At 45.3% G+C, this 26,872-nt stretch overlaps 3 protein-coding genes and 1 long non-coding RNA gene across 6 annotated transcripts; 1 reads left to right on the top strand and 3 right to left on the bottom strand.

Annotated features, from left to right (window-relative positions):
- Positions 1-765: 765 nt before the first annotated feature.
- Positions 766-5,387, bottom strand: LOC117839869 (uncharacterized GPI-anchored protein At1g61900). 3 transcript variants are annotated; one of them, XM_034720302.2, is made up of 8 exons: positions 5,120-5,387; positions 3,577-3,721; positions 2,151-2,990; positions 1,670-1,915; positions 1,556-1,570; positions 1,331-1,471; positions 1,155-1,202; positions 766-1,060 (listed from the first exon to the last, which is right to left on the bottom strand). In XM_034720302.2, the coding sequence occupies exons 2-8, from the start codon at positions 3,608-3,610 to the stop codon at positions 993-995; spliced, it is 1,392 nt and encodes a 463-aa protein (XP_034576193.1). In that variant the 5' UTR covers positions 3,611-3,721; positions 5,120-5,387; the 3' UTR covers positions 766-992. The 3 variants fall into 3 exon arrangements, with proteins under 3 accessions (XP_034576193.1, XP_034576192.1, XP_034576190.1); XM_034720301.2 differs by having other exon boundaries at positions 766-1,063; positions 3,577-3,620; positions 5,120-5,384; XM_034720299.2 differs by having other exon boundaries at positions 766-1,063; positions 5,120-5,383.
- A 15,011-nt stretch (positions 5,388-20,398) lies between these two features.
- On the bottom strand, positions 20,399-22,037 carry LOC117840311 (uncharacterized). Its single transcript, XM_072290880.1, has one exon. It carries the CDS (start codon positions 21,585-21,587, stop codon positions 20,904-20,906), a length of 684 nt encoding a protein of 227 aa, XP_072146981.1. The 5' UTR covers positions 21,588-22,037; the 3' UTR covers positions 20,399-20,903.
- A 555-nt stretch (positions 22,038-22,592) lies between these two features.
- Positions 22,593-24,982, top strand: LOC117840313 (uncharacterized). The gene is made up of 2 exons (XR_004636991.2): positions 22,593-22,730; positions 24,649-24,982. It is a non-coding gene; the product is annotated as an uncharacterized lncRNA (long non-coding RNA).
- On the bottom strand, positions 24,771-26,258 carry LOC117840312 (uncharacterized). The gene is made up of 5 exons (XM_034720805.2): positions 26,100-26,258; positions 25,743-25,922; positions 25,586-25,659; positions 25,358-25,484; positions 24,771-25,269 (listed from the first exon to the last, which is right to left on the bottom strand). Exons 2-5 carry the CDS (start codon positions 25,743-25,745, stop codon positions 24,970-24,972), a joined length of 504 nt encoding a protein of 167 aa, XP_034576696.1. The 5' UTR covers positions 25,746-25,922; positions 26,100-26,258; the 3' UTR covers positions 24,771-24,969.
- Between the last annotated feature and the right edge of the window lie 614 nt (positions 26,259-26,872).

Below are 26,872 nucleotides of genomic sequence, written 5' to 3'. Positions count from 1 at the left end.
TTACAAATAATAGACATTGCACTGTTGCATGTATTATATTTTGGTAGTAATGTATCCGAATATATGCACTTGCACCAAGATAACTATTTAACATCTGATATATTATATGTGTTTCAGATGACATTCAGAAGATGGCTATGTCAAACAGTCTATCTATACATGTAGAGCATATATTTTTTCAATTGATTAATATCTCCTTGTACATAATGTTTTTCGGTTGAATTTTCTAGTGGACATTGTAATTCTTCGATTAGCACCTTCACCCTTTTTTTTTTGTGGCCGTCGTCGGCAAGAATAATGTTTGGATGGTCAACTGTAGATGTGGTGTCGATGAGATTGCTCTTGTTTGATCTTGTTGGCAAAAGTTATGATATAGTGATAATATTTTATTCTTTCATTTCCTTTCAAAAAAAGTGCTGGCATCAGGTGGAGTTTTTTATCCTTAGTTTGCTTTCAATTTTGCATCGGATGAATCCATATCTCACGTATGTGACATAAGGAATAGGACTACATGATCTTGTCCCATATATGGAACATGGACATCCTAAGAATCTTGACAAAGATTACCCGAATTAGGACTCTTTAATCTAATATAGACCGTTAGATCTTCATAAAATCCAACGGTGTATATTCTTCTCTTTTTAGATTAATGTGGGAATTTTTAGATCCTCTCGACGAACATGGTAGCTTCTTTTAACATTATTGTATTAAGATAATAGATAAGTAGGCCTGATTGTTTACTCGCCATTCAATCGACATCTCCGGTGAGGCTCACATCCAGAACTAGCTTAGTTTCTACCAGAGTTCAGACCCAAAATGGTACAACAGTCCTCTCTAAGACATGACAATTCTATCCACTGGACCAAAAAGGGACAGGAAGGGGAAGGCTCATTTACAAGAACGTAATACAATTCAATTTACACGCGGGCCTGCACAGAGTGGAAAAATACGACGGGGGTAAGAAGCTCCTGGCTCACTAGACGAGGCGGTTCTCAGATGGAGATGGTCGTGGTGAGGAACACAAGTGGCAGCAAAACACCGATCCCGGTTCTTGAAGTACCTACTGTCATGAAGAAGGGATCTAGTTTCAGTTTTGCTGATAAGGGATGGAAGACACTTAAATAGTGTCTCGGCAGCAAATGTAAATTAAGTACCTGAGCTTCCGGATTTTGGTGAGACAGGCAATGCAGGCAATGACATTTCTGAAACCAAAAGTGAAATGCCAATGTGATTAAGCGAGAAAGGAGGAAAACCATATGGCGGTTTTGAAAAGGTGCGGTACAATACTTCTGTGACCCAAATAAGAGCTTCACCAGTCGCCACTGCTTACCGGGAGCACAAAGTGACAAGGATTGGACAGAAGACGAGGAGGGCCATGGTGCCGCAATATTGTCACTCAAATCACATGTAAAGCTAATGCCAGTAGTGTTGTCAAACTCAATATCTGTAGGTAAGCTCCGAAGTAGACATCCTACAATAGTGAACATTGGAATTAGCACAGAACTACAGAAGTCCCTGGATCAAACCAGATAAAGACGATTGATTTGACACTGACCTTGCTGTCCAAAAGCTGCTCCAATTAAGTGGTGCCATGGAAAGTACGCAGAGTTATAATGAGTTCCAAAATGAACAAACATTTAAGATAAATTCTTATGGATTCAATGCATACCTTGCAGGCTGAAATCTTTCAAGTCAATATCACAAAGCCCATAAATATCCTCCACTACACCAGCTTTCTGTAGCATTGATCCAAACATCGTCGCACAGTTAATTGCTTGCAGATTTGTGACAAATATTTGCTTCTGCCTAGTTCCAATGTAAGAGTGCAATGCTGCACAGCATGAGGGCGTTGACGAAGATGCCTTTGCACATGCCTTAACGACTGAAGATGGTTCGTCAAACTCCAGTGGACAAACTACATCATTCAGTACAAGATTCAGCCAATTCACTTAGTGCCATGCATGATAATGGTGGAACTGACAGCACTGAACACATAGTAGTCATGACACCAGAGAAATTGACAAAAATAGCAGCTACTTATAATTTAATTAACAGCAAACATGGTGATATTCCGGTCCAAGCAACCCAAGATCCCAAATACCCATGCGCAGTTCAACCGAAGTCAAACAAAAGAATGTGATACCACATACCTTTGTTCACCTTGCAACCAGATAATACTCTGAAAGCACTGTTCGCCTCTTCCGATGAAAGCTTCATAGATAACCATGAGTGAACTACCCCTTTACAGTCACTAACAACATCAATCCCAGCAACGCTCCCAGGTATGCTAGAACTTCCAAACATGTTTGCCCCACCTGAGGATATGTGAATAGCTGCTTCAGCTATAGCAGGTTGGCAGACAGGCCTACAGCACTCTTTCAGTGGGTCAACACTGCTACATGCGTCTATGAGTTTACTGACGTTCACTATTTTCTCAAATGAGGCGATATCCTTCACAGGACAAGCAGCATCAGTAAGATTTGATGGCCTCAGAGTACATAACTCAGGGATGTTGGTATTTGCCCCTTTGCTTGCAAGTATGCTCATGATATCAGAGAAGCAAGCATTTGCTGAAGCCTGGTTAAGAGCTAGAGTATCATTTCCACTACCGTATGCAGCTTGAAAAATGTTCATCAAGCTATTGACTTGGGGGCAACATATAACATCAGCAACTAGTGGTGCTAAAGGAATGGAGCAATCAGATGCTGTCTTGTCGATAGTATAGGAGAGTGCAGAGAAATTTACATGGCATTTCCCAGTCAAGACTGGATCATAGGATGTGTAATTGGGATACATAGGTGACAGTGGCTCGACCGGGTTGGGGTTGTGTGGAAGAACAGATGGTGAAATCTCAATTGGATCAAAGAGACCGATAGGCGGATCGGACAGAAGGAATTTGTCTTTTGGTTCAAGTGTAGTTTTCTGAGACAGAACATGCTGGCTGCCACAAAGCCAAACCGCGAACAGCACAATCCAATGATACACTGTACCTGCAATGCGATGTTCTTTTTAGAATAACATATCAAAGACAGTAATCATAGCAATCATCAAATGCACGATGGATTTGCTAGGAAGAGCACGTAATACCTAGCACATCTAGTATTTCCATTAATCCAACAAATTGTAACTCGTTTCCTCCCCTGAAAGGAGTTATTTGCTATGCCCATGATTATATCGATTCAATTATAGGAATAGTCTATAACATCAAGTTATTATACCAGCTTCAGTAACTCCTAACTTGCTGCATGTTGAAGTGGTTCTGATAGCAGCGCAAAACCACAAACTTCATTTAAATGTATCATTGTGAAAATCAGTTCAAATTATGAACAGAACATAAATGCATTCCAAATTAATGTCAATATCAAGAAACAGCTAAGCACAAGGCGACAATGAAATCACATGTTTAGTATCAAAAAGGAACCTAAACTAGTGATAGCATCAATAGATTCAAGCAGAAATCCAAATTGTACTGTTAACACAACTGAACTTATCTCTGTGAACCTCACAAATTTAACGTCTACATTTATATGTGTGCAAACAGCATCTCCAAACAACATAATGGGTAAAAGTACTCACCTTGGACACAAGAACCAGAGCTGGAACTCTCCATTTCTTTTAGCCTGAAGAAGTAAGTGCATGCATGAGGTAATGCGTACAGTCCACAGTTCAATCAAAAGTTTAAGAACCCCACACGAGGGATCGCCAGAGAGAGAGAGTAACACTGCACCAGAGAAGGCAACAAAACAACCTAGAGATATAAGTAAAATCAATGCTAATCCACAAGTGGGAAGATGAATCTCAAGAACTACAGGTGAGAACAACATTTTAGTGAACATAATTAAGTGTCCAATCATATATTTCGAGATAAGCACCGCAACATAGAAATGGGTTTTCTAATTTCTACAGATACATTGAATGTGAACTAAAAGCTCTGATACTATCCATATTATCCAAAATATTAAATACAGACAAAAAGGACATCTTATGTATCTGCCACACTGTTATAATTTTATCCTTAGACATCCAGTCTTTAAAAAATGTAGGCTTTTGCTATCAAATGAAAGCTTGATAGATAGTTAAACATTGAACACCTGCCAAATGTGTAAAATAATCACGATTTACTATTAGGATTATGATGGAGGATTCACAGGCAGTGGCAGGGTTAGAGAAGGCCAGGGACAGGGGTGACATGTAGTGGAAACTGGAAAGTGGTGGTGACAGTGGCACCGCTGGCCACAGGAAGGTAAGAAGACAGTGGTAGTTTCAGTGGGCCGACAGCAACAGTGGGGAGTCAGGAAGCACAGCTAGCAATGGTGAAAAAGGCTAGTGGAAACAAAACAGGCAGCTGTGAAGCTAATGGCATTAGAGCAGGCACCAATGGGCGCAGGTGCAAGAGGGTTCAGCAAAGGAAAGGGGCAGAGATGGCGGTTTGCATAGGAGAGTCACTGGTACTAAGGAAAAAGAAGGGGATGTGCGAGGAGGAAGTGGCATTCACTAATGCCGGTATTGAAGAACAATGCTGTCTCTTGTTAACACACTAGAAAACACCAATGTACAGGTTGCATTTGGAATCTCTCACAAGACATTGAATCATCTGCAGAAGTCATCTCTAGCTGGAATTACAACTATTCTACTAAGATAGGACCTCATTTGCATTTGAGCAAGAAAGAACTAGCAAATGGAGGCAATGTTAAGTGGCATTGACATCCCTCGTGTAGACATTGTGCCAGAAACAAATAAAAATAAAAGTTTCCTGCTGGTTAAACAAAGCCTACTCTATGCAGAACTGAGAAGCAAGTGTTCCATTCAACACTGTTGCCCAAAACCGCCCGTGTCAGCATGGGGTTTCAGTTTAAACCCCCCAAAAATTGGAAAAATACACTACATCTCCGCCTTAATTGGGTGCCAAGGAGCCCTACGGTAGCAACCAGTGTCGATCCTGGCATCTCGCAATCTGAAGAAGAACCTAACTGAGCCACGGGCACTACCTTGCAGCAGCACCACAATAACTCCCAACTAGCTGAATGGAGCGCCGAGCAACGAAATACTTTGTCTGACTGAGGACGAACCAGCTCCTAAAGCAAGAGAACCATACAAACAAGCTAGGATTACTGCTTACCAGCGAGAAAAACGGAACCAATCCGCGTCGGGGGCGGATCTCAGCTCCCCTGGAGCGAGAGAGGGCAGCAGCGCTGCGGCGGCTGCCGCAGACCGAGGAGCGGCCTGTGGGGGATCCGCCGTGGGGAGGGCGGGGCCGGGCGGTGAGAGGGGACGAGCTCGCGAAGCAGGTGGCGGCGGCGAGATGTGCTGGCTCTGGATGGGGAAAGGAGCAGCAGGTGTGTGTGTGTGTGGCTGCAGCTAAGGGACAGAGGGGCACCCGCACCGGGACGAGCCCAATTCCCTGTGCTGTGAACGTTTTGCTCGCCGCCTCGACCAAATTTCGGGCAAAGGGATGCTAATTTTTCTACTCGCAGTTGAAGTTCGATTCGGACGTTCCCTTTAACGGTCTCGCACTTTTCAGCATTGCATTGAGTGATCTACTGTGACTATAATCATGCTTCTGGGAAAAAAGAGCTGGTCAGGATGAGATACAAAGCCTGTTCGCTTCAGCTTATAAGCCGGCTGAAAAGCTGAAACGGCTGATTTGTTGTGAGAGGAAAATACTGTTTGGTGGCTGATAAGCCGGCTGAATAAGCTGAAGCGAACAGGCCCAAAACGCACCATTTCATTAGCCAAGCAGAGAGAACAAGCATATGTTTAGTTTTTTTTAATATGACCGATCATTTGTGATGGAAAACAGATATTATGAAATCCATACACTTTAAAATGTTTCCTGTCCAACGCACATGTTGGCATAGTCATCAGTAATTTTATTTTAAATCAATGCATTGGAATTGTAGTATTACGATTTAGAACTGAGTAATTCTGGCACAATTCTCACCCATCAGTCCCAAACAGAAATAACAATCCCAGATAGAAATGATAAGCCTTGTAAAGAAGCAAGAAACGAGATCACACATGGCTAATTTCAGTTCTGGGATACCACCAACTGACTTGGGAACACCATGTCACCAACTGATTCATTAAGCTAGGCTACATGATATGACATCACGTCATCTGGATGTCCAAAGTACACTACAGAGCACACAGGCGGCAGAAAACCAAACCATTCTGCCATGTGGCCACCTAAAATAACAACAGGTGATCAAGCGCAACATTACAGCACAGGGGCAACAAAAATCAGCCTGGGACATACTTGCATACATCTGGCATCACAAAAGACAATGCAAAAGTTTGTCCCTATGATCCGCTCAACGGCTCCCATGATGCATTCTCTTTATGGCCTCGTCTGTGGCTCTGAAATTGTTCCTCAATATCTTCCACTGCAGATGTAAAAAACAACATCAACACACCACTTATTGCTAAACCGAAAATTGACTGGGAAAAAAGATCAAGGTGATTTGTTAGCACAGGAACGATTGTGCTTTGCCAATAGCCCAACGGCAGTTAATAGTGACAAATATTTTTTTAGCATAATAGTGACAAATATTTGAGAGGTAGGGACGTAGGGTACTAGCACATGACTGCAAAGTATCAGGAAAGTTACTTGCAATTATGCTCCTTGAATAGATGCCTCACAAATTGATATGGCAATTTGGCATTAAGATTATTCAGACATAAAGAAATATTTTTACTACAGAACAGATACCACATCGATAGGGGGAAAAAAATAGCCTGCGAACATGTAGACAGCACTTCGTTCCACTATCAAGAATTCATAATTGCGCTACCTTGATTGTAGTTGCCCATCCAATTCAGCGAGTACCACAAAATCAAATCAATCAACGAAGGAGGAAGGACCCCACGGGATGAATCAGGAGGGCGACAAAGTCATCAGGATGAGGCAATGGATGGATGAGGTTACGTTTGCCGGCCTTGTTCTTCTTGGCATACCTCTGCCAAGCTGTGGAGCTCTGCCTTCCCTCGGATTCGCAGAAATGCGCCTCCGCTGCCAAGGAAGCCGGTTACGTTTGAGGAAGAGGCGGGGTAAGGCATGCAGCGCTGGTCGCATGCAGGGTGCGTGCGAAATGTGAACCGGAAGATCGGGGCAGCGATCGAACCGCGAGGCACAGGCCGGGATGACTCAACGGCGTGGAGAGCTGGCGCCGAGCATCACGCTCGGTGGCGCCGCCGCCGTCCGTCCGTCTGGCAGAAGCACAAAAGGAGTAAACAAGAGACGCAGGGCATCGGTCCAAACAAACCTGGATCGGCCATGGACTGGGCCAGATTAGGGTATGGGTAGGACCGGGCCTAAACGCAACCCATCACGAAATTAATTAACTTTTTGCTTTAAAATTTGTGCAGTTGTTTTACTGGGAAGTGAGCCTAACTCAACTGATTAGGGTGGTAGGTGTGATCGTACGCTCTAACCACCCAGACTTGAGTCCCCTCTAGCTCGAATTTAGGTATCTATTTGATCTAATTTTAGTCAAATAACATTTACTCACTCCGTTCCTTTATCAGCTACATATTTGCTTGGGAAAAGTAATCCGATTTGATCTTTGTATTTGCTCGGGTCACCGATTTTTCTCTCCTAGCCAGGTTCTCGTTAACGCGTCGTGCGCTGCATTGGTTGGGGCTCCGCATCGACCATTCACGTTAATACATTGCGTTGGCCGCGCGCGACAGCCATTTGCATGCCACGATACACCCGTTAGGCTAGCCACTCCGTCCTTCCGTGTTAGCTTTCTTTCTAGGATTAATAGCACCACAGTTAGCTTTCTGTTCATCTTCTCTACTGTGTCCTTCTCTCGGTCTCCTATGAACCACGTCCACGTTGAGAAGGGGAGAAGGCAGCGCGGAGTGTTGCATCCATGAGGATGGAAGGAGGCGACTACCTCATCTGTGGAGTGATCTGGGCACCGGATAGCGATGATGGCGAAGAATCTGATGAGGTCCAGTTCGTGATGGCTTCACTGGCCGGCAATATAGAGGTTCCGGACTCTCAAGAATGCACGGGCGTTATCCTGGAGCAGTTCATAGTTGAAATAGCTCCACACAATGCAAAGTTTCATTGTTCGTTATTTTCAAAGTTACATGCAAGATACCAGACTTCTAAGAAACATTATATACATGGTTTAATGGTGATGAAACTTATTTCATTTCTCTCTTTATTCATTGCTTGCCACATCATCAAAAATGCTGATTTGTCACTCTATTTAATGAGGATGAAGAGAATGGCCTAAGCATTTTGATTTGTATTCACGTTTTAGGCACGCTAAAGTTGCACAACTGTTTCTGTTTATTTTAACGCCACAACTCGCCCTAAAGTCGTCTGATAGCTTTACAGTGCAGCCAGCTTTGAAATAATTCCAACGGAGCCTAATCCGCCCACCAAATTTATCATGTGTAGGTCTATCTAACTGCGTAGACTAGATGTTCAGCACCATCACTCAAGAAGATGCAACTTGTGCAGTAATAGGGGGGCCAAAGAAAAATTACAGTAGACAAAGTTTAAAAAATACATAACAATATATTACTATTTGCAAAATCCTTAAGCGTCAAAAAAATATTTGCAAAATCCTTGCTTTTTTGTGAAAGGGAAATTGTATTAAAATGAAGCACACTACATCCCCGCCATATTGCAGGGAACACCCTGGTACAGGTTTTTATGCACACAACCATTAATGCTCTACTTGTTATCTTCAAAGCCAGGCACTCCAGATATTCACCGATCGAAGACATCCTAAGACCTTGGAGAAGCTGCAAAAGCGAGCACCACAAACCAAACATGACACATTGTTTCGTTCAAAGAGCATTGGCACTCCCATCGATGAAGAAAGGAGGGGAATAACACATCTGCTGCCACAAACCACTAGGCTGATGACCAAAAGGAGAATATGCCATTGCCGACCATGCTACCAACCCAAAACAGAAACCAATGCAGGGGAAACCAAATTCCATCCTTCCACAAGAAGCATATGAACCCTCACATGCGTCTGTAGAAAACCACCACAAAAAACGCCCAAGAGGAACAAAAGCTCCATCATGCCACCGATCTCGCAATCGTCGCCACCAACGCGGAAAGAGAATCGGAGCCTCATGCGAAGAAGCCACCATGGAAAACTTATTTGGTACCTAGTCTAGCTAAAATGGTGTCAAGCATTTGACACCCTATGTGAGAAGGAATTGTAACAAATCTAGGGGGTAAATTCTATAGGACAATAATCAGGTTTGCACTTTGCAATGAACCACTAATCACCATGGGGTGAATGAATTGGTGTCAAGCATTTGGCACCCTCCGTGTGCCACAAAAGCTGCAAAGTAAATTCGATTGGATGACTATTAGTTCTGCAATGTTGTATGCAACAGAATGCTGACCTACATTAAAAGATGATAGATTCAGTAGTTAAGTGTAGCGGAGGTAAGAATGTTGTGGTATATATATTTATGAATCCATAAATAAGGATTGAGTTTTAAATGACAATATATGTGATAGGGTGATAGGGTTGAGGTGACACCACTTGAAAGTTTGTCCAACACTGTCTGGATGATTTAGATAGTTTGAATAGAGTCCTCTAGAGACACGAGTTCATTGCGGGGTTAGAAGGTGTTGCAAACTTCTAATAATTGAAAAAAGTGGCATGGTTCGGCCAAACCTAACAGGATATGAGGTAATAAGAGACTTGGAGTGGATATCTAAAGAAATGCGCTAGGTCTCTACCCTTCAACAATCTTAAATATTACGGTACCTTTTCACTTTATATTCTTTTTGTTGGTGGCTTATTGGACACAAACCCTACTGAAAATAATTCGGTAACTCTTGTTTTGGGGTTTAGCATACCCCAAATTGCATGGAAATGAAATATTATTGTTTTGTTGTAATTGTTTTAAACTAACACGTAGTCTATTTCATAGGGGAGATATACCTTATATCTATCAAGAATAAAAGAACATCCCTACTTCCAGGACTTCAAAACTACATGTCATTCATTGTTTCCTAAATCCCCTTGTAAGGAATAGTCCATCATTCTGAAACAAAGTTAATGCTTGTGAAGAATTACGTGACCATGTTCCTTGGAGTGATGATAGGTATGATGGTTTTGTAAAGTTAATGGTAACTTTCGTAAGAGAAAAAATATGAGATAATTTCTTATTTGACACCAGACAAATGACCCGTTCCTGTGGCGGAACCGCCCAACTTAAACTGGTTTAAATGCGCCTAATTGCTGCCGACGCAGTAATTATGCGAAACGCACTTAAAACAGTATAAGTCCGGTCGTCCGTCGAGTGTCCCTAGGACTCCTCGAAAGATCCACGTTGTGTCTCATAGCCATACATCAGGATAGTATCCGCGATGGGATAGCATCAACAAATATTACATTTTTACATACATATAACAGGTACGAGTTATTACAGAACATAGATTGAAGCAACTTAACAGTGCAGTGTTAGACAGAGTTCTAAGATTTAAAACATAAACAGTTCAGGAGGAGATGAGCATTTAAAAACTTCTTCTTAAGGGTATTGTGAGACTTATAACAATACCCTAGGGCCTCGGGGCTTCCTCTTCTGTAGACTCCTGCGGAGCTTCTGAAAGATAGCCACAAGGGACAACCCTGAGTACGGGGTACTCAGCAAGTCTTACCCGACTAACCAATATAATAGCTTTCTTTGGATGTATATGATAGCTTTTGGTGTACTTGGCTGATACAACTTTTGCCGAAAAGCTTACTACAAGTGATACCTTAGTTTTATCTTTTATTTGGGTTAAATTATTACCTAACCATTCTAAATGATGAGCAGAAAGTAAAAGCAACAATAAATATTAAATCATACATCAAACATTATCAGAAAGATATATTATTCATGAATTTATACTACGAAGCTCAACAGTGATCAAGTGCATTCATAACCGAGAATTGCGGTGATCCGGATCAATTTACATCCTGCAGGAGAGTACCCTGATCACCAGCTTTATACGACTGTCCAGGTCGTACATAACAACTTTTCGATTAGCAAAAATCAATGATTGGGAATAAGACTACCCGGACCCAGGGACGCACCCCCACATGGGACCCCACGTCTGGCCCGATCACCATGTGAGTTTCAGGCTACGCCCCTGCCAATCTCCAGCACGTCAAGCGCGGGTACGAAGTATTCCCGATCAGAGAGTTTACTAACCTACTGGGCTTTACTGGTCCCATACCCAGTAAGTGATCAGAGGCTTATCACTTGATCAAAGGTTAAGACAACGAATCGGGCCTTAATCAAATTAATCTAGCAGACAGAACTACATCTCTAGCTTCTGTCCGCTTCTCAATTTCCCAGTTATCTTCTCATAAACAACATGTATGACTTAAAAGTTTTCCTTAAGGTTGGTAAACCAAGCATGTAAGCAACTAAGCAATTCTAGACTTGGGTTATCTACTAAAGGTTGGAACAAGTGGCAAAAGATGTCCTTAAAGCAAGGCATGATCACACACAAGAATAGGTTTCAAGCAATTCCTAGACTTAGTGCATACATATAGCAAATAATCGATAATTGGACACATGAAATAATAACTCCAAAATAGATAGGTATAAATGCACCGGGGCTTGCCTTGTTCGCTTAAAAAGTTAGTATTGCCTGACGGGTTGGTCTCGTAGGGGACCAATTCAAAAACTTCTTCGAACTCCGAAGATCCTTCTGAAAATTCCAGGTAATCTCCTTCTGGTGCTTCGGGGTCTATAGCACAACACATGCAGGGGTTAGGAATGCAAAATTTTGAATAAAAGACTATACAACTTTCCTTCATGATAAAGTTGCAAGCCAACAAGGACTATACAATTTATCATGGTAAAGTTGCAAGTCAACACACAAAAACCCAAAAAGATTAACCCACAATTTTATTTTCTTACTTAACCCTACTTAAGGCCTTTCTTTTATTTTTAGAAAAGGTTATAATTATTTTCTAACTTGAAAACCTAATTTCCTATGAGTTAAGAATAATTTGTGATTAAGAAAATGTTATTTCATATTTTATGCATTTTATAAAGATTAAGTATTTATTTAATTACCTTAAAAGAAAGGCATTAAATAAATACCCAATTTTTTATTATTTTTCTAGGGTGTAAAAATTTTAATGCATAAAGGAAAATAAAACAATCTTAACAAAATTGGTTTCACTAATTTTGGACACTCCTAGAAACTTCTGTGATTTAAATGGTGAAATTCGGATTTAAACTAATTATTCTATAAAGGAAATCTAATTTTCCCGAAAAACACCCCCAGAAAACTTTTCTTACGCAGCTCGACTCTACCCTCTCTCACGCGCGCTGGGCTCGCGGCGCGGACCCACCTCTCCTCCTATTCCATTTACCCGCCGGCTTCTTCCTCCCCCGAACGGGCCCCTTGGGCCGTTTTCTTTTTCCTCGGCCTGCTACCGGCCCAACGACCCTCTTTTCTTTTTCTCTTTTCTTTCGCGAGCGCGACCTGCTTCCTACTGGGCCTCCGGCCCTTTTTCATCCACGGCCGACCGCTCCCGGCTTCTTGGGCTTCCGCTGCGCCGGTCCAACAGACGCCCGCGCCCCCGGCCTTCTTCTCCTCCTCTCCTTTCTCACTGTCGCGCGGGCCCAAGGCTCCAGACGCTTCTTCCTCCTCCCGCCAAAACGCGCGCGCGACAGGGGGCGGCGCGACTCGCCGGCCGGCGCCCTACCGGCGGCGGGACTAGGCCAAGACAACACCTCTATACCTTCACGCACCCGCGCGCGGCAACAGCTCCTCGGGAGATGGCCGGAGCCATTCCCTCCACGGCAGCGGGCGGCGGCACCTTCGGCCGGTCGCGGCTACGCACGACGACGGCACAAACTACTCGAACAACTGCTACTACACCATCCTGGCATCCTAGGGACCTGCCTAAGACTACTCAAGAAGGAAGGGAACCAGCGCAAGGTGGTGCTCACCGTGAGCGGGAGGCGCGGCGACGGCGGACAGAAGCGGCGGCGGTTTATGGCGTGCCGGCGAAGAAGCTGGGCAACAAGCTGCTAGGGTTGCTGGTGGGGTGTGGGCGGAGGTGTGGACGGAGGGAATCGACGGGAGCTGCGGTGTGGCGGTAGAATTTTACCCGGCGGCGGTGTTTGACAGAGAAGGCGGCGGCGGTAAGAAAAAGCGGCGGTAAAACGGCGGCGCAGGAGCGGTAAATATATGAACGGCTTACCGCGCGCATGGGCGACACCGTGGCCTACTCGTAGGCTTGCGTGGTGAGGAGGTGGCTTAGCCGTTGTGCTGGCGAGCGACCGACGACGGCGGCGGTGACACGTCGAGCTCGCTCTGTCATCGCTCCTCTTTCTTACCTCTAGCACCCGTGACTTCAGACTCAAATTGCGGTTGATTTTCAATCCAAGGGTCCCCAAGTGCCTTAACCGAAGTTGTAGATAAACTTGAACTCTTCAACTTTTATTTTGGCTCTGATCCGAGATAATCATCAAACCATAGTCGAATTTTGAATTGTTTCTCGTGTTTGTCTGAACTTTACTGAAATCGACATTCAGTTCGTCAGACACTCGAGGTGTTCATTTGCCCGACTTAGTGATTCATTTTGGTGGTCCAAATCTTCTTTCTGTAGTCTAACTTCTACCCAATTGTGTTCTACCATCTTCAAAGTTTCCATTTTGCCCAAAAACACCTACCTCTTTTGATCTATATTCTTCTGAAATCCAATTCAAAGTCGGCCACACACTGCTGTTTCAGACTTGGTCGTTTTCAGTAAGACAGTCACCTGTGATAATGTGCTGACTTTGAGCTTGGATTTGAATTCGTTCCCTTCACTGTTCCTGGCCAACAACACCCAATTCTAGTAGTCCAAAGTCCATATTTTAACATGGTATAGTTATTTGAATCCACTTATTTGAAGAATTCAGCAGAAATGAATTTCCAAAATGGACTCTGCTGCTGTTTTTTTTTTCTGAATTTCTGTTTTCGGACGATGAATAGTAAGTTCAGTTTTCCATTTTCTTTCTTTAATTCCTTTGAGATATTTGGGACCATTTCTGTTTCAAATTCTTGATCCTCAAGTTCTAATTACTCCTACACTCCTTATTCCATATTTTTGCCGAATTTTTCTGAATTTCAAATTCAAAATTCGAATTTCGGCCAAATTTGACCCGAATTTGATTTTCGGCCAAATCCTTTTTCTTTTCTTCTCAAATTGCTTTTCAATCCTTCAAAGTCACTTTGATGACTAAAATGGCAGCTGTTACAGTTCCTTCCTTAACCCTCAAAATTTTTTCCTTCCTTATTTGATACTAACTTCAACTTTGGTTCCCAAATTAACACTATGTTCAATTTTCCATCCGATGACCATTAAATTTCCTATGAAAAGACTATTTTGCCCCTATTAAGAATGTTGGACCCACTGCAACCACCCTTCTCCTCCCTCCCTCCCCCTCTCTCATGGCCTGAACAGCACGCGTGGTGACGGCTTGGGGACGGTACCCAGTGCAGATGGCGCACAGCGACGGTGGCACAGGGATGCCCGGCGGGGCACTCGGCGATGGCGGCACAGGGATGGCAAGCGGGTCGGCGGTACCGCGCGTTCCGCTGGAAGCTCCGGTAGGCGCACGCGGAGGAGGAGAGCGGGCACCCGCCTGCGCCTCTGGCGCCAACGGCGGCGGTGGTTATGGGCGCGCACCACCGGAAACTTTGGCCCAGTTTCAAGCGTGGGTGCACGCGGAGGCCGGGTCGGGTCGCGAGAGGAGCGAGCAAAGGAAGGCGCGGGTGAAGGGCCCGCAGTGGTGGATGGCCTCGTCCGCGGCATGGCAGCACGCGCGCGGGGCGGGGCGCCTCGCGAGGAGGTCGTGCTTGCACCACAGGCCCAGCGTCAGCAGCGACTCCCAACACCAGTCCAAGTTGGAGTCCGGGCCGGTCGGGGAGAGGTCGCCGGAGGCGAGCGAGCGGCACGCCACGGTGTCCAGGAGTGCGAGGAGGAGGAGCGCCGAGGACCTCATGGTTTGATCTGGGACTCGCTGCGGCCGGCGACCTGGACGTGGAGGGGCGCGGCTGACCCCTGCGACAACAGGGGAGGCGCGGCCGGGTGGAGGGAGAAGGGCCTGTGTGGTGTGGAGCAGAGGAGGGAGAAGGGAAGGAGAGGAGGGAGAAGGGTGGTGGGACCCATAGGGGTAAAATCATCTTTTCGTAGGGCATTTAACGGTTCTCGGACGAAAAATCCAACAGAGTGTCAATTTGGTAACGAAAGTTGAAGTCAGTGTCAAATAAGGAAGGAAGAAAAATTGAGGGACAATGAAGAAACGGGTCATTTGTCTGGTGTCAAATAAGGAATTATCTAAAAAAAATATTGACGATTACGACAATAAAAACCGAGTCAGGTATGTGTAATTTCTTGAGTTGGCTATGTGCAATACTTGAGTTGTTTATATGCTCACGAGGAGGAGCTATGGAAAATTTCAATGCTTTTCTAGGTTATAAGATGCAGACCGGAGACTATATTATCAGCTAGTGGCAAAGTATGCGCGTGGGAAAATTTCAATGCTTTTCTAGGTTGATATACATTGACATTATTACATTTCTAATTTTATAGTTAGAAATTGTACTTATAAAGCCCCACTAAACCATATTTAGATTCATTACATGATGTCTGATCTACGATCTTATGAAAATGACTTTGGTGGTATTCTTTGTTGACCAGGTAAATTAACGCAGTTCTGCGGTAGTATCACAAATTCGAACTATTTCAAATCCAGCAAGTTGAGAGTTGAGATAATAAATGAGATGAAGATTGTATATTGCAATCTTGTTCATGAGGACTTACTCTAGTAGTGTGAAGAACCGCCTTATTTCTTTTCATGATTCAACCTATTGTACTACTTTGAACTAATTTTACAAGATCACTTTGTTATTCTCTCTTTCAATGCAGGTGAAGTTCTATAGAGCATGATATTGCATTCTAGGTTGTTGGAGTTGATATTTTGAGGGCTCCACGCTTCTTTTGGAGTTAGAGTCAGAGTCAGAACCTTAATCATCTGCGAGTTGATATTTTGAGGGCATGAAATTGCAATCTAGGTTTTTGAGTTGATATTTTGAGGGGCCCACGATTCTTTTGGAGTTGGAATAAGAACCTCAACTATCTATGAGGATCGAGAATGGTCGCCGGTTAGGAGCCGGGGCGATACGGACAACCTACTCCCATCTAGGCAATGACTCGTCATGTCGACAGATCTCTCTCCCAGCTGGTTCCTGACCATTGGGCTCGTACGCGTTGATGCTGAGGAAACCCCATGCACTGAATGGGTCTGGTTGGACGTCCTCTCACACCGGATTGATCTTGTAGTGAAGAGCTTTCCGCCCACTTGCCCCATGCAATGAGCAAAGTTTACTGATTTAATTATTTCGTTGAACTTATATGTCATTGAAGGACCTAAATAATATGTAGGAGTAATGTCTCACGGTAACTTTGATTTCCATAGAACTAATTTCTTAATTTCCATGGTTGTGGTAGGCATATATGTCTAGACATGCAACACTTTTATCATGTTGCATGTTGATCCGTATGTAAGAAAATCCCCATATGTTGAACAATGGGGTTTATATTGAATACTGAGATATGTCAGTTCCATGGATTCATGTAAGCTATGCCAATACTTATTTTTCTTTTTGATAATGGTAAACTATGCTAGGGATTTAATGGATAATTTTAGTCTTTTATCCTATTGCAGATCTTTCCACCGGCAGATTGGTTGATTGCATCATTTGTGCCATCAAAGTTTTTACCGAATATTTTCAATGAATTGACTTATGAGAATGTAAAAAGCTTGAAGGACAAACAAACTTAAGAGTTATGATTCATTAGAATCCAATTTTCCTAATGTATAAGGAATACTTGGTATTAATTTTTTTACATATTAATACTCGGAATTATTTTTGGTATATATTTGATCAAACATTCAAGTCAATGGCATAAATATTTATGCAGCTGCTCTTCACTTACCATTTATATTGTTACTTAATGATAAGGCGTGCAAATCGCGTCTAATGTTCTATTACCTTTAGAATATAACCTTGTTGCATTGTTCTCTTGCGTTTGGTCAGGTGTATCTTTGTTATTATGGTCAAACAGTCAGGGTATATGTAAATTAGAACCTTGATGCCAATTTTTTACACCCATATTTGTAAACATAGCGGGCACTCTAGCTCAAGTGTATGGGTGCTGTGTCATGCCGTGGTTGCGAGCCAAGAAAGGGGCTACTCAACAAGGTAACACGCGAGACATGAGGCAGCAATGTCACATTTAGGAAATTATGGCCTATGCGGTCTACCCTCTATTCCTTTATCTTATCTGTGGTGTCGCTCACAATGCATAATGAGGCTAGAGGGTAGGGACCTATTTATAGACTCCAGATGTAACAAATATTCCATCTATGTTCCGGAGAAATTCGTGTGACTCCTGAATCATGTCACCAACCACGATCTATATTAATCCCTAGGACACATGTGTGAGTCATGTACCATGATCAGTTGTATAAATGAGATCAATTCCAATCTGATCATGTGGTTTAACAGCCTGCAAAGCCGATCCTGCAAAACAAACCTAGCTCTTATGTCGTGTTGTACCCAGGTCAAACATGTACGTACATAATAAACATTCCAGCTTGTTCCTCTACTGTATTCCAACACAAACGTTCTCGGCACCTCGAGTACAAATTCCTCGAGTTAGATTCTGTATCAATAATTTCCTTGTCACTCGCATCAATAAATAATTCCACATTGAGATGAATATATATAATGACCATAATATATGATATGAAATAAATGTTGATAGCCACAAATAAAAAACCAACATCACAAAGATTGTACCCGCTTGTTAGTAAATCCACTATGCATTTAGGGTTTAAATTTACATGTCGTCGAGCAACCAAGCCGAATTGCGCTCTCACCGCCATTTGGCAGCACAGGTTACTGTTGCCGCGTTAGTCATTATACACCTGCTTCTTTGACCGGATGTGCTAGAGCACGTCGGTATCGCCAGAAGAGATACGGTTACAATTACACCCACCTAAGATCGGTGAAGGAGCCTATATCTCCGTCAAAACTCGAAAGCGGAGCACACATCCCACACTCGCGGTCTTCCTTTGGAGCTCCTATTCATCGCGCAGAAGATGAACCCTTGTACATCGCCAGTTCAATACGGCCCCGTACTCGTCTTCCTTTCCTGACGCGCTGCTCGCCGCCCGCTGCTCGTCGCCAGCTTCTTCTTCTTTCTCTCCGACGTTGCTGCCCCGCCCTGCCAGCCTATCGCTCTATCTCCGGCGGCTACCGTCGCCGGATCCACCTTCGCTGGCCCCGCTATCATCCTCCACCGCCCACAGCTAGCGACATCCTCACAGCCGCGCCACGCAGCCCCTACGCCCGCCACCGTGCATCGATTTCATCCTCGAGACACCACACCAGTCACATCCATCCGGTTATCTTCCCGCACGACGCGGTCGCGATCGGAGAGATTTGCACTGAGGAGGGGAAGGAAGAAGCGAATCCGATGACCCACGGTACATGCACGAATCTCAAACTTCAATGATTTTCCTACCTTCTTCCAAAGATGTACGGTATCTCCCAGATCTTTCTTCCCCTGCAGGCCACGGCCCGTAGGACGTACGGCAGCGCATGCTCCCAGGCCCAACACTAACTTCATCCGCCTAGCCAGCAGCAGCGGGCGGGCCGTCGTCCGTTCGTCATCGCGGCCCCATAGCCTTGGCTCGGCGCGGCCCGGCGGGGAACGAGCGAAGCGAATCGGTCGCTTCCTCTCTCTCCCCCGCCGCCGCGCGGCCCCGTGCCCCGGATGCGGCCCGGACTTCTCACGTGAAAGTGAAACTGAACCCGTCGTCATCCACGCGCGCGGTCCCGGACCCGGGGGGCCAACGTCCGCCGCCCCAACGCCCATACACGTAGGCCCCCACCTCGCCAGCCCACCGGAGCAGTACCTCCCACAGCCCGTCGCTCTCCGCGGCGCGTTCTTTTCGGCCGCTCGCGACGACACGATCCGTCGTCCGGCCGGCGTCCGCTCCACACGACCACACCCCCGCCGCGCCCACGCACAGAAACCAGCAGAAAAGCGCGAGCGCCCGACCTCGAACGTTCAGATGATAAGGTACGTGTGCCGATGCGCGTGGTGCCGTCCGGTCCCTGACGGATCCGTGGGAAACGAAGCAGAGCTGGCTGGCTGTGGCCGCGCGCCCTGCTGTGTCTTCGATCGAGAACACGGTCGCCGGCCGGTCGGGAGCCCGGGGCGATACGGACAACCCGGCTCCCATCAGCCCGGTGACTCGTCACGTCGACGGATCTCCCTCTCCCGGCTGGTCCCCGCCCGCCCGGACGCCTACGTGTTGACGCCGAGCCAACCCCACACAGTGCACGGGGTCCGGTTGGACGCCGGGTTGCCTGCCGGAGATCATGCGGTTTCACTGCTCCTGCACATTGCATGCGACAACCTTTTGCGACTTGGTTGGTGCTTCGCGGCGGCGGCGGCAGGCGCCGGCACGGTGCATGCAGACCGACACGGCGGAGGGCGTGGCCCTTGCTCCGACCGGCACAATGATTTCCCGCGGCAAGGCTGCGTACTCTCGTAGTCTCGTGCGAGCGGTGGAGTCGTGACAGGTGACCGGCCATCAGCTACCTGCCAAGCCCACAGCCAGCTGAGCTGATGCGGTCGCCGAAGGAACCCAATCAGTGCCCCGAGCAGCGTACGGATCAGCATCGGCGCGCTGTTCACTCGCTTCGGAAGTTTGGATCGCTGCTGCACCCCAGGTCATCCGATGTTATCGTCGGGAGTCAGGACCCCGTCGCATCCCATCCTATGTTTGCCTACAACAAGTAACTCTTATCCTTGGAGTAGGTTAGGTTGATTGATCAGCGTCGGGCGACAAAATCTGGAGCTCTAGCTATAGCATCTATAGGGTTTAGGTGGCGTCATCGTAAGGGCTGCCAAGACTGAAGCGATGGTGCCAATCGTCTCTGAACACTCAACGTTCGGCTTGACTGCTGAAGTGTTTGGTTGGAAACGTTTAAGTCAGCAAGCTTTCCCAACACAGAACCGGGATGTGCAGATCGTGTTAGACCCGCAAGCATCTTATGGGTTTGTAAATGGTGCGCCAATGGAAACGAAATTCCAGGTCAAATTCATCAGGTTAATAAAAGAGGTGTTTGAAGAGTTTATTACAGGGCCGCCATCGTCCGATTTAGGCAAGCTTATACCTGAAGAAGCGAAGGCAACACATTATGAAACTAGCAAACAACCTAAGTGACATCCTCCAGTTTCTGACCAAAGTTCAGCTTCGCGGTTGATCCTCTCCGCAAAGTTGATTTGCTTTGAGCTCTAACCGTGGAACATACTCGCATTTCGTTCCATCCACAAGGTCCAGACGGTCAGTGCGAAGTGCGACACAACATGCCAAAGCCTATGGCCTTCCTACTCGCCACCATCGATCGATCTGATCTGAATTCTGAACAGTGTTGTGCTCGGCACAAATGAGATGTTTAACGGCCAATTGTTACCACAAGTTGGTGCTGTTAATCACCTGTTGTTTTCGTCCAGCTTTTGCCTTGGCCAGATGCTGTGATGCACTGATGCATGCACAGTTGCATAGAGCCATGGCAAAAGCAGAGCAAAGAGAGAACACCTCTTTAACTAAATTGCCTCACAAGGTCAAACTCCCTTGGGCACAATTCATCGGCGGCGTATACACTGTACTGCATGTACATACATCGAACTCAAAATTAAGTGAAAGGAAAACGCTACATCCTTTCCTTCCTTTCCTTGAATCTTGCTTCGCTTCGCCAAAAGTGTTCTTGCAAGAGTCCATTCCTGCATGTCCTGTCCCGAAGCGGTGTATACCGAACGTTTCGGCAGTTCACTTCAGCATTCTGTGCGAGCGGTCAGCAAGGACTTCTTGCAGTGGAGGATGGCGTCGCGCACGGCGGTGTCGGCGTTGCCGTGGCACCAGTACTCCGCCGCGCTCGTGGCGCTGGACGTGGACCGGCGCGCCGGAGTCGCGGCCACCGACCTGGCACGCGGCGCCGAGAACGCCCGCGCCGGCATCCGCAGCGCCCTCGCCTTGCGGCACAGCGGCACGAGGAAGCGCAGGTACCTGAGCAGCAGCCTCCGCGTCGCCAGCAGCGGCTTGGCGCCGCCGGCCGGGCGCCGCGAGGAGCCGATCACGGAGGCCGGCGTGCTCTGCGCCGTGTGGAACGCCGGGGACGAGCCCGCCGACGCGTCGGCGTACGACGCGCTGGCAATGCCGCTCGGCTCGCAGGGGAGGAGGCCGTCGTCGGAGAAGACGAGCCCGGCGCTGGCGAGCAGCGGGGAGCACGACCCAGCGCACGGCGGGCCGAAGTCGAAGCCGGCGTCGTCCGACGTCCACCGCATCGAGAACAGCTCCTCCGGGTCCATGTCGATGAAGGACGCCGTGGAGCTGTTGAACGATTCGCCGAGGCCGACGCCGTGTATGTCGAGGCGCTCGAAGGACGGTGCGCACCGCGCCTTGCACCTGGGCCATCCACCGCGGGAGAAGCTGTCGCTGCGAGACGGCGAGGCCTCCATAGCGGAGCGAGCGAGCGAGCAAGGGAAGCTTTGGTTCGTGCAGGTGTGTGAGCCGAGGCGAAACGAGGCGAGGCGAGCTGCAAGTGAGTGGCGCGACGAGGATGATATAGGGGGTAGGCGGGTCGCCGATGTGGGGGCGCGAGCCGGTGCGTGGGAACAAACGAGTTGACGTCTGGGGACAAGGCGTTTGGTGCCGTGTCCATGTTGTTCCCCGCGCTCGCTTGCTCCTACAAACAGTGCTTTTCACGGTCCCAAACCGTAGATTCTGCTCTCTGTATTCGTTCAGGATTTGTACCAACTCAATCACACAAATTTCGGCACAACTCGTGCGTTCTAGGCATTGCCAGGTCTACATGTGAAATGCAAGCAATTCAGACTGAAGCTTGACATGTTAAATCAGTAAATTTGGTCCAAAATAAGAATTACCTACTATACGTAGTAGAAATTTGGCTGTGATGAAAGATCAGTCTGATGAACACCCGGAACATGTATGGTTGGTATGCTGTGTCGTACTGGACCAGGGTACCAGACAAATGACAAAATAGTGTACTAATAAGCAGTGCTCTTCCGGACCCGTCAGAGACAAGGTCATCAATGTTGGCAGCAATAATACGGGATTAGTCGGGTGGGTGAGATAATCCTGACAAAAAGCCGCGGCAGCATTTCAGCAGGCAGCATCCACCCCATGCCATGTCCTACATGTGATGCCGGCGAGCCCCAGCCTCCCAGACGGAACAGCAACGCTCGGCGCTCCTCAGCCTTCACATCACAGATCTAACAATTCAGGGAAGATAATCTATGGTTCCGGGGCAGGATCCGTGCAAGATCTGTGGTCCTCACATGCGAACCCGGTCTCTTCAAGCCGCTGCAAGGCATCTTTTATGCGGTTATCGTCGTCGTGTCGCCTGATTTCTAGCCACACCTGCAATATTCAAACCATGGGAGCAGGAAGAGTGTAAGCTGACCGGGGAAACATGTTCAGATTCTGAAGGGAAATCAAACGGAGTTCCATGAACCTGGACCGGGAGAGACAAGGTTCGAGACCCTTGAACAGGGGACAATGGTCTCTGTAAGCAGCCAGGGGAACTGCAATAACGACATGGAGCTACGGCAGCCAGTAGGTCTCTGGTCTAGACCTCAAAGGTGTGTTGATATGCTCTTCCATTTCTTAATAGGGTTTAGTTGGTGTTCTAGACCTGTATGTAGCGCATAGAACAAGCACTGGTTTTGACTCCTCGAGTAGGCACATGGTCTCGTTTTAATGCAGATGAGAGTAAACTAGGGGCAAAATAGATATCACAAGCATAGAAGTGCTATGCTTAAGCAACATCAAATAGTCCCTAAATCAAACCAATTGCATCTCCGTGAATGAAGCATAAAAAAAAAAGCTACATGGAAATGTGCAGGAATGTACTTGAGAAAGATACAGATTCATTTCAGACGACATTAATTTTTAATTGAAAAAAATACTACTTTGTTAATCTTTGCAAAAGCTATCAGATGCTTTGTGCAAAATTTACAAGGTAAAACTATTGTTAATACCTCCATATTCCTTTCTTAAACTACAACATTCTTTTCTCTCAGCCTAAGGTAATGCCAGGAACTCTTATTCTTTACTACCAGCCCCAGTTGCCTACTCTAGTAGGTAATGTCTAAGACACTTTATGTTAACTCTAAGCATCCAATTTTTTTAAAGAGTCCTAAACATTCCAGTTGGTAAAGACAACTCCAAGGATATTAAGGAGCAAGAACCGGTTTAAATTGGAAGGAACCTTTGCAGAACAACAGTAGTCTGGAAATGGAAAGGGAATTATCTACACTCTCTAGCTTGGCATGGAATGTAAGTTACCTCAAATATACTGACTATGAATAGAAAACGGGGCGATCTTCTCAATATTTCGTTTCTGTACACATCACAAACTTTTGAAGGCACACTTCCTAAAGGGGAAAAAAAGAACAATAATGTTAATAATTCAGCATTGATGCAATTTTTTATGCTCCAGCACAATAGAGATGCGCATGATATCATAAAACCAAAATGCAACTATCTATCTAAATGATTTCAGCATAACTGGTACAGAAATGACAGCTTTGCCAGGTAGAGACATGAATGACATTGCTGTTGTTCTGTCATTGCTCTACTGGTCCTTGTTCCAAAACTTAGGAACAGACTAGACAGAGCAGCTATGTATCAATTACTGTCGACCATAATATGACAGATTCTGAACTTCTGAATATACTTTGTGGAACATTACACTACATTTTGTCCCCACCAATTCTAGCTTTCCAGCAACACAGATTTGGAGACTCTTTTACTCAAAGAATGCATCATCATTCAGAATATGACCCTGGATTACATGGATGTCAATGATGGCATCATTATACCATATCAAACAAAAACCAGAGCAACAAAACTAAGGATAGCTTCAACTACTCCGACCTATTGCAAACATAAGAGGCCAGTCAACAGTTTTTGTTCGTTCTACCAAGTTTCAATATACTGAAAAATACCTCAGTTGACAAAGTTGACAAATATGAAATTGGTGTGACACTATGACTAAGATTCTTCATGAAAAGTGATTCAATAATCTATAACTATTTTAATTTGTAAAGGAATAAATAGTGGTCAAAGTGTTACCTTGTATTTCCAAAAAACTTATATAGTTGCGATTGCAATAGTAGGTAGTAATAGCTAAATTATACCTGGATGCTTTCAATAAAATGAGCATATTTCTGGATACATTAGATAGTATAAAAACTGGATACATAAGAGATTTTCACCTGATGCTACTCCACATTCGATATTGATATGTATTCAGCTTTTCATATCATCTGCCTTGTGTCAAATAGTGTGTAATCGTTAAGATTGTCTATTTGAAACCAAGCAGATGACATAAAAATCTGAACACATATCCATATCAAATACCATGTATTAGTGTGTACCTTTGAGCAAGTGTCAAAATTAATTCAGTAGAAATTAAAAAAAACAGTACATGTCAGTTTTTGAATCTTTGTTCTACTTTCATGTAGTTGTGTGTAAATAAGCATTTCATTAATGCAGGTACATGTTCAATTTTTTCTCGGAGAACGGTGGTACGTATAGCAGCAACAAACAATGGAACTGACACTCACAGACTAGCACATTATCAATGCCAACGCAATATATTGCCACACTGATTCCCATATCAAAACGACAAATTGATTCAGAAACAGGTAATTGGTACAAGCTGTTGTACATATATCCAAAACAGTGGAATGTTACACATATGGTGTGGCTAGCTTCCTAAAGCTAAAACCATATAGAATGGCAGCAGCTTTAGAAGTGTCACCAGCGTGAGAGGGCGCAAACTCCCAAACATTCTGAAGAACTCGAAAACTCAGTTCAAAACTTCTTATGAGAGTGTTCTCTAGTGACTGTCAAGTCATTTGGTGTGAGTCTTGGTTTTTTTGTGCTGCACCCTTCTTCCTCAAGAGATTTTAACTTGCTTTTTATGGCAGATACCTTTGCAGCGCGATCAGTTTGTACTGATCTGCTTGCTGAACCCCCTGTCAGTTTCTTGTCTTTGAGTGCTCTTTGTGAAGGACCAGAGTCTAGAGAGCTCTTCTCACTAGCCAGGTGAACCACCATTGGACGTCCGCAGACTAACTTGCCATTCATCTTTTCCTTTGCTAACTGAGCTTCCTGCATGCTTACTTCAGGTGGCAAAGGTGAGAACTGAGAACATGATAACCAATTGTTATTTGCCACAGGAAAAAAATACTACTCTTACCTCCTTGGTGGTGTATTGAACAAAGGCATAGCCCCGGGGTTCACCTTGCTTTGGGCCACGTGTGTGCCACAAGAAATCCTCTGCTGCAATCTTTCCAAAGGGGGAAAACATCTTGATAACATCAGACCTAAAAAACAACGCTACAAATGTTGGTTTGCAGAACGCAAGGGTGAGGGTGAACCATGAAACGAACAGGCAACTAGATACACAAAGAAATAAGTAACCCACTCTGATATCCTGAAGTCCAGATTCCCAACATAGAGCCTATTCTCCAGCTTATCTCCCTCAAGACCTTTAACGTCCTGCAACTCAATCTGGTTAGAAATTTAGCATCCACCTAAGCTTTAAAACCAGCTATCTTCTGGTTCAGTCAGGCCCAACATACCATTGGTTCTTGCAGCCAAGATTTCCAATTCAGAGGTGATTGATCGCTTAACAAAGCACGCCAAATCACAAGGCTGACGTAACGTGGGGCATGGGGGTTCAGCTGAACACCAAAATTTTTGGAAAACAATCTGCAGCAGCACCTCGGTTGGATTGATCTTGCACGTCGAAGAACAATAACCTAACAGAATCGAGGGCGGACCAGCTTAAGGCATGGGTGTACGCTAAAAATTGAAGTTAGTAGGTACGATAGATGTACATGCTTGTAACCGGGTCAGATCCGAATACAAATAGCTCAGTTAGGGTTCGAGGTGCTCCGTTTCGCAGAAGAGGAAGGGAAGAAAAGGGGAGGGCATACCTGGTGGGTGCTCGTCGCCGGCGAAGGGCCGGCGAAGACGGGCGCAGGGCGCCGCCGCAGCCGCTCGCCCAGTCGTCGCCGCCAGGAAAGGAAGGCACGAGGGAGAGAGGGGAACGGTAGATGATGAGGGGTGAAACCAGCGGGGCGCTCGGATCGACTATAATATATTCACGCTGTTTATTTCGGCCTTGTTTAGTTGGCCAAATTGGAAGGTGCCAAATTACTGTGCTGGTACTGTAGCACACTGTAGCGTTTCGTTTGTATTTGTGAATTATTATCCAAACATTGACTAATTAGGCTCAAAAGATTCGTCTCGCAAAGTACAACAAAACTGTGCAATTAATTTTTAATTTCATCTACATTTACTACTCCATGCATGTACCGCAAGTTTGATGTGATGGGGAATCTTCTTTTTCAATAGTGCCAAAGTTGGGAGTTGGGGGTGAAGTAAACAAGGGGTTCGCGAGCACATACAGTAATACTACTGTATCGTTGAGTACTTCTCGCATCGAATCTTCCGATGCTAATTAGGAAGATTAAATATGAGCTAATTATAAATTAATTATATAGATGGGACTAATTCGCGAGACGAATCTATTAAACCTAATTAATTCATGATTAGCACATATTAATTTATGATTATTATTATATTGTCAAATCAAAATCATGGACTAATTAGGTTTAATAGATTCGCGCGAATTAGTCTGCATTGTGCAATTAATTTTGTAATTAGGTTATATTTAATATTTTTAATTAGTATCTAAACATTCGAT

The sequence above is a fragment of the Setaria viridis genome, chromosome 9, assembly GCF_005286985.2.
Source record: "Setaria viridis chromosome 9, Setaria_viridis_v4.0, whole genome shotgun sequence".
Lineage (NCBI taxonomy): Eukaryota > Viridiplantae > Streptophyta > Magnoliopsida > Poales > Poaceae > Setaria > Setaria viridis.
Note: the sequence above shows the minus strand (reverse complement) of the source record. Positions and strands in the feature narration are given on the sequence as shown.

Bases quoted from the DNA above. Each gene is read 5' to 3' on its own strand.
- LOC117839869 (XM_034720301.2), bottom strand. From the start codon at position 3,610: ATGGAGAGTTCCAGCTCTGGTTCTTGTGTCCAAG. The intron at 2,991-3,576 runs GTGAGTACTTTT...ATCGCATTGCAG, and splicing joins CTCTGGTTCTTGTGTCCAAG to GTACAGTGTATCATTGGATT. The intron at 1,064-1,154 runs GTACTTAATTTA...TCTTCATGACAG, and splicing joins ACCAAAATCCGGAAGCTCAG to TAGGTACTTCAAGAACCGGG.
- LOC117840312 (XM_034720805.2), bottom strand. The intron at 25,485-25,585 runs GTGGGTTACTTA...GTTGTTTTTTAG, and splicing joins CTGGACTTCAGGATATCAGA to GTCTGATGTTATCAAGATGT. The intron at 25,270-25,357 runs GTAAGAGTAGTA...GTAAGCATGCAG, and splicing joins TTCAATACACCACCAAGGAG to GAAGCTCAGTTAGCAAAGGA.
- LOC117840311 (XM_072290880.1), bottom strand. From the start codon at position 21,587: ATGGAGGCCTCGCCGTCTCGCAGCGACAGCTTCTCCCGCGGTGGATGG.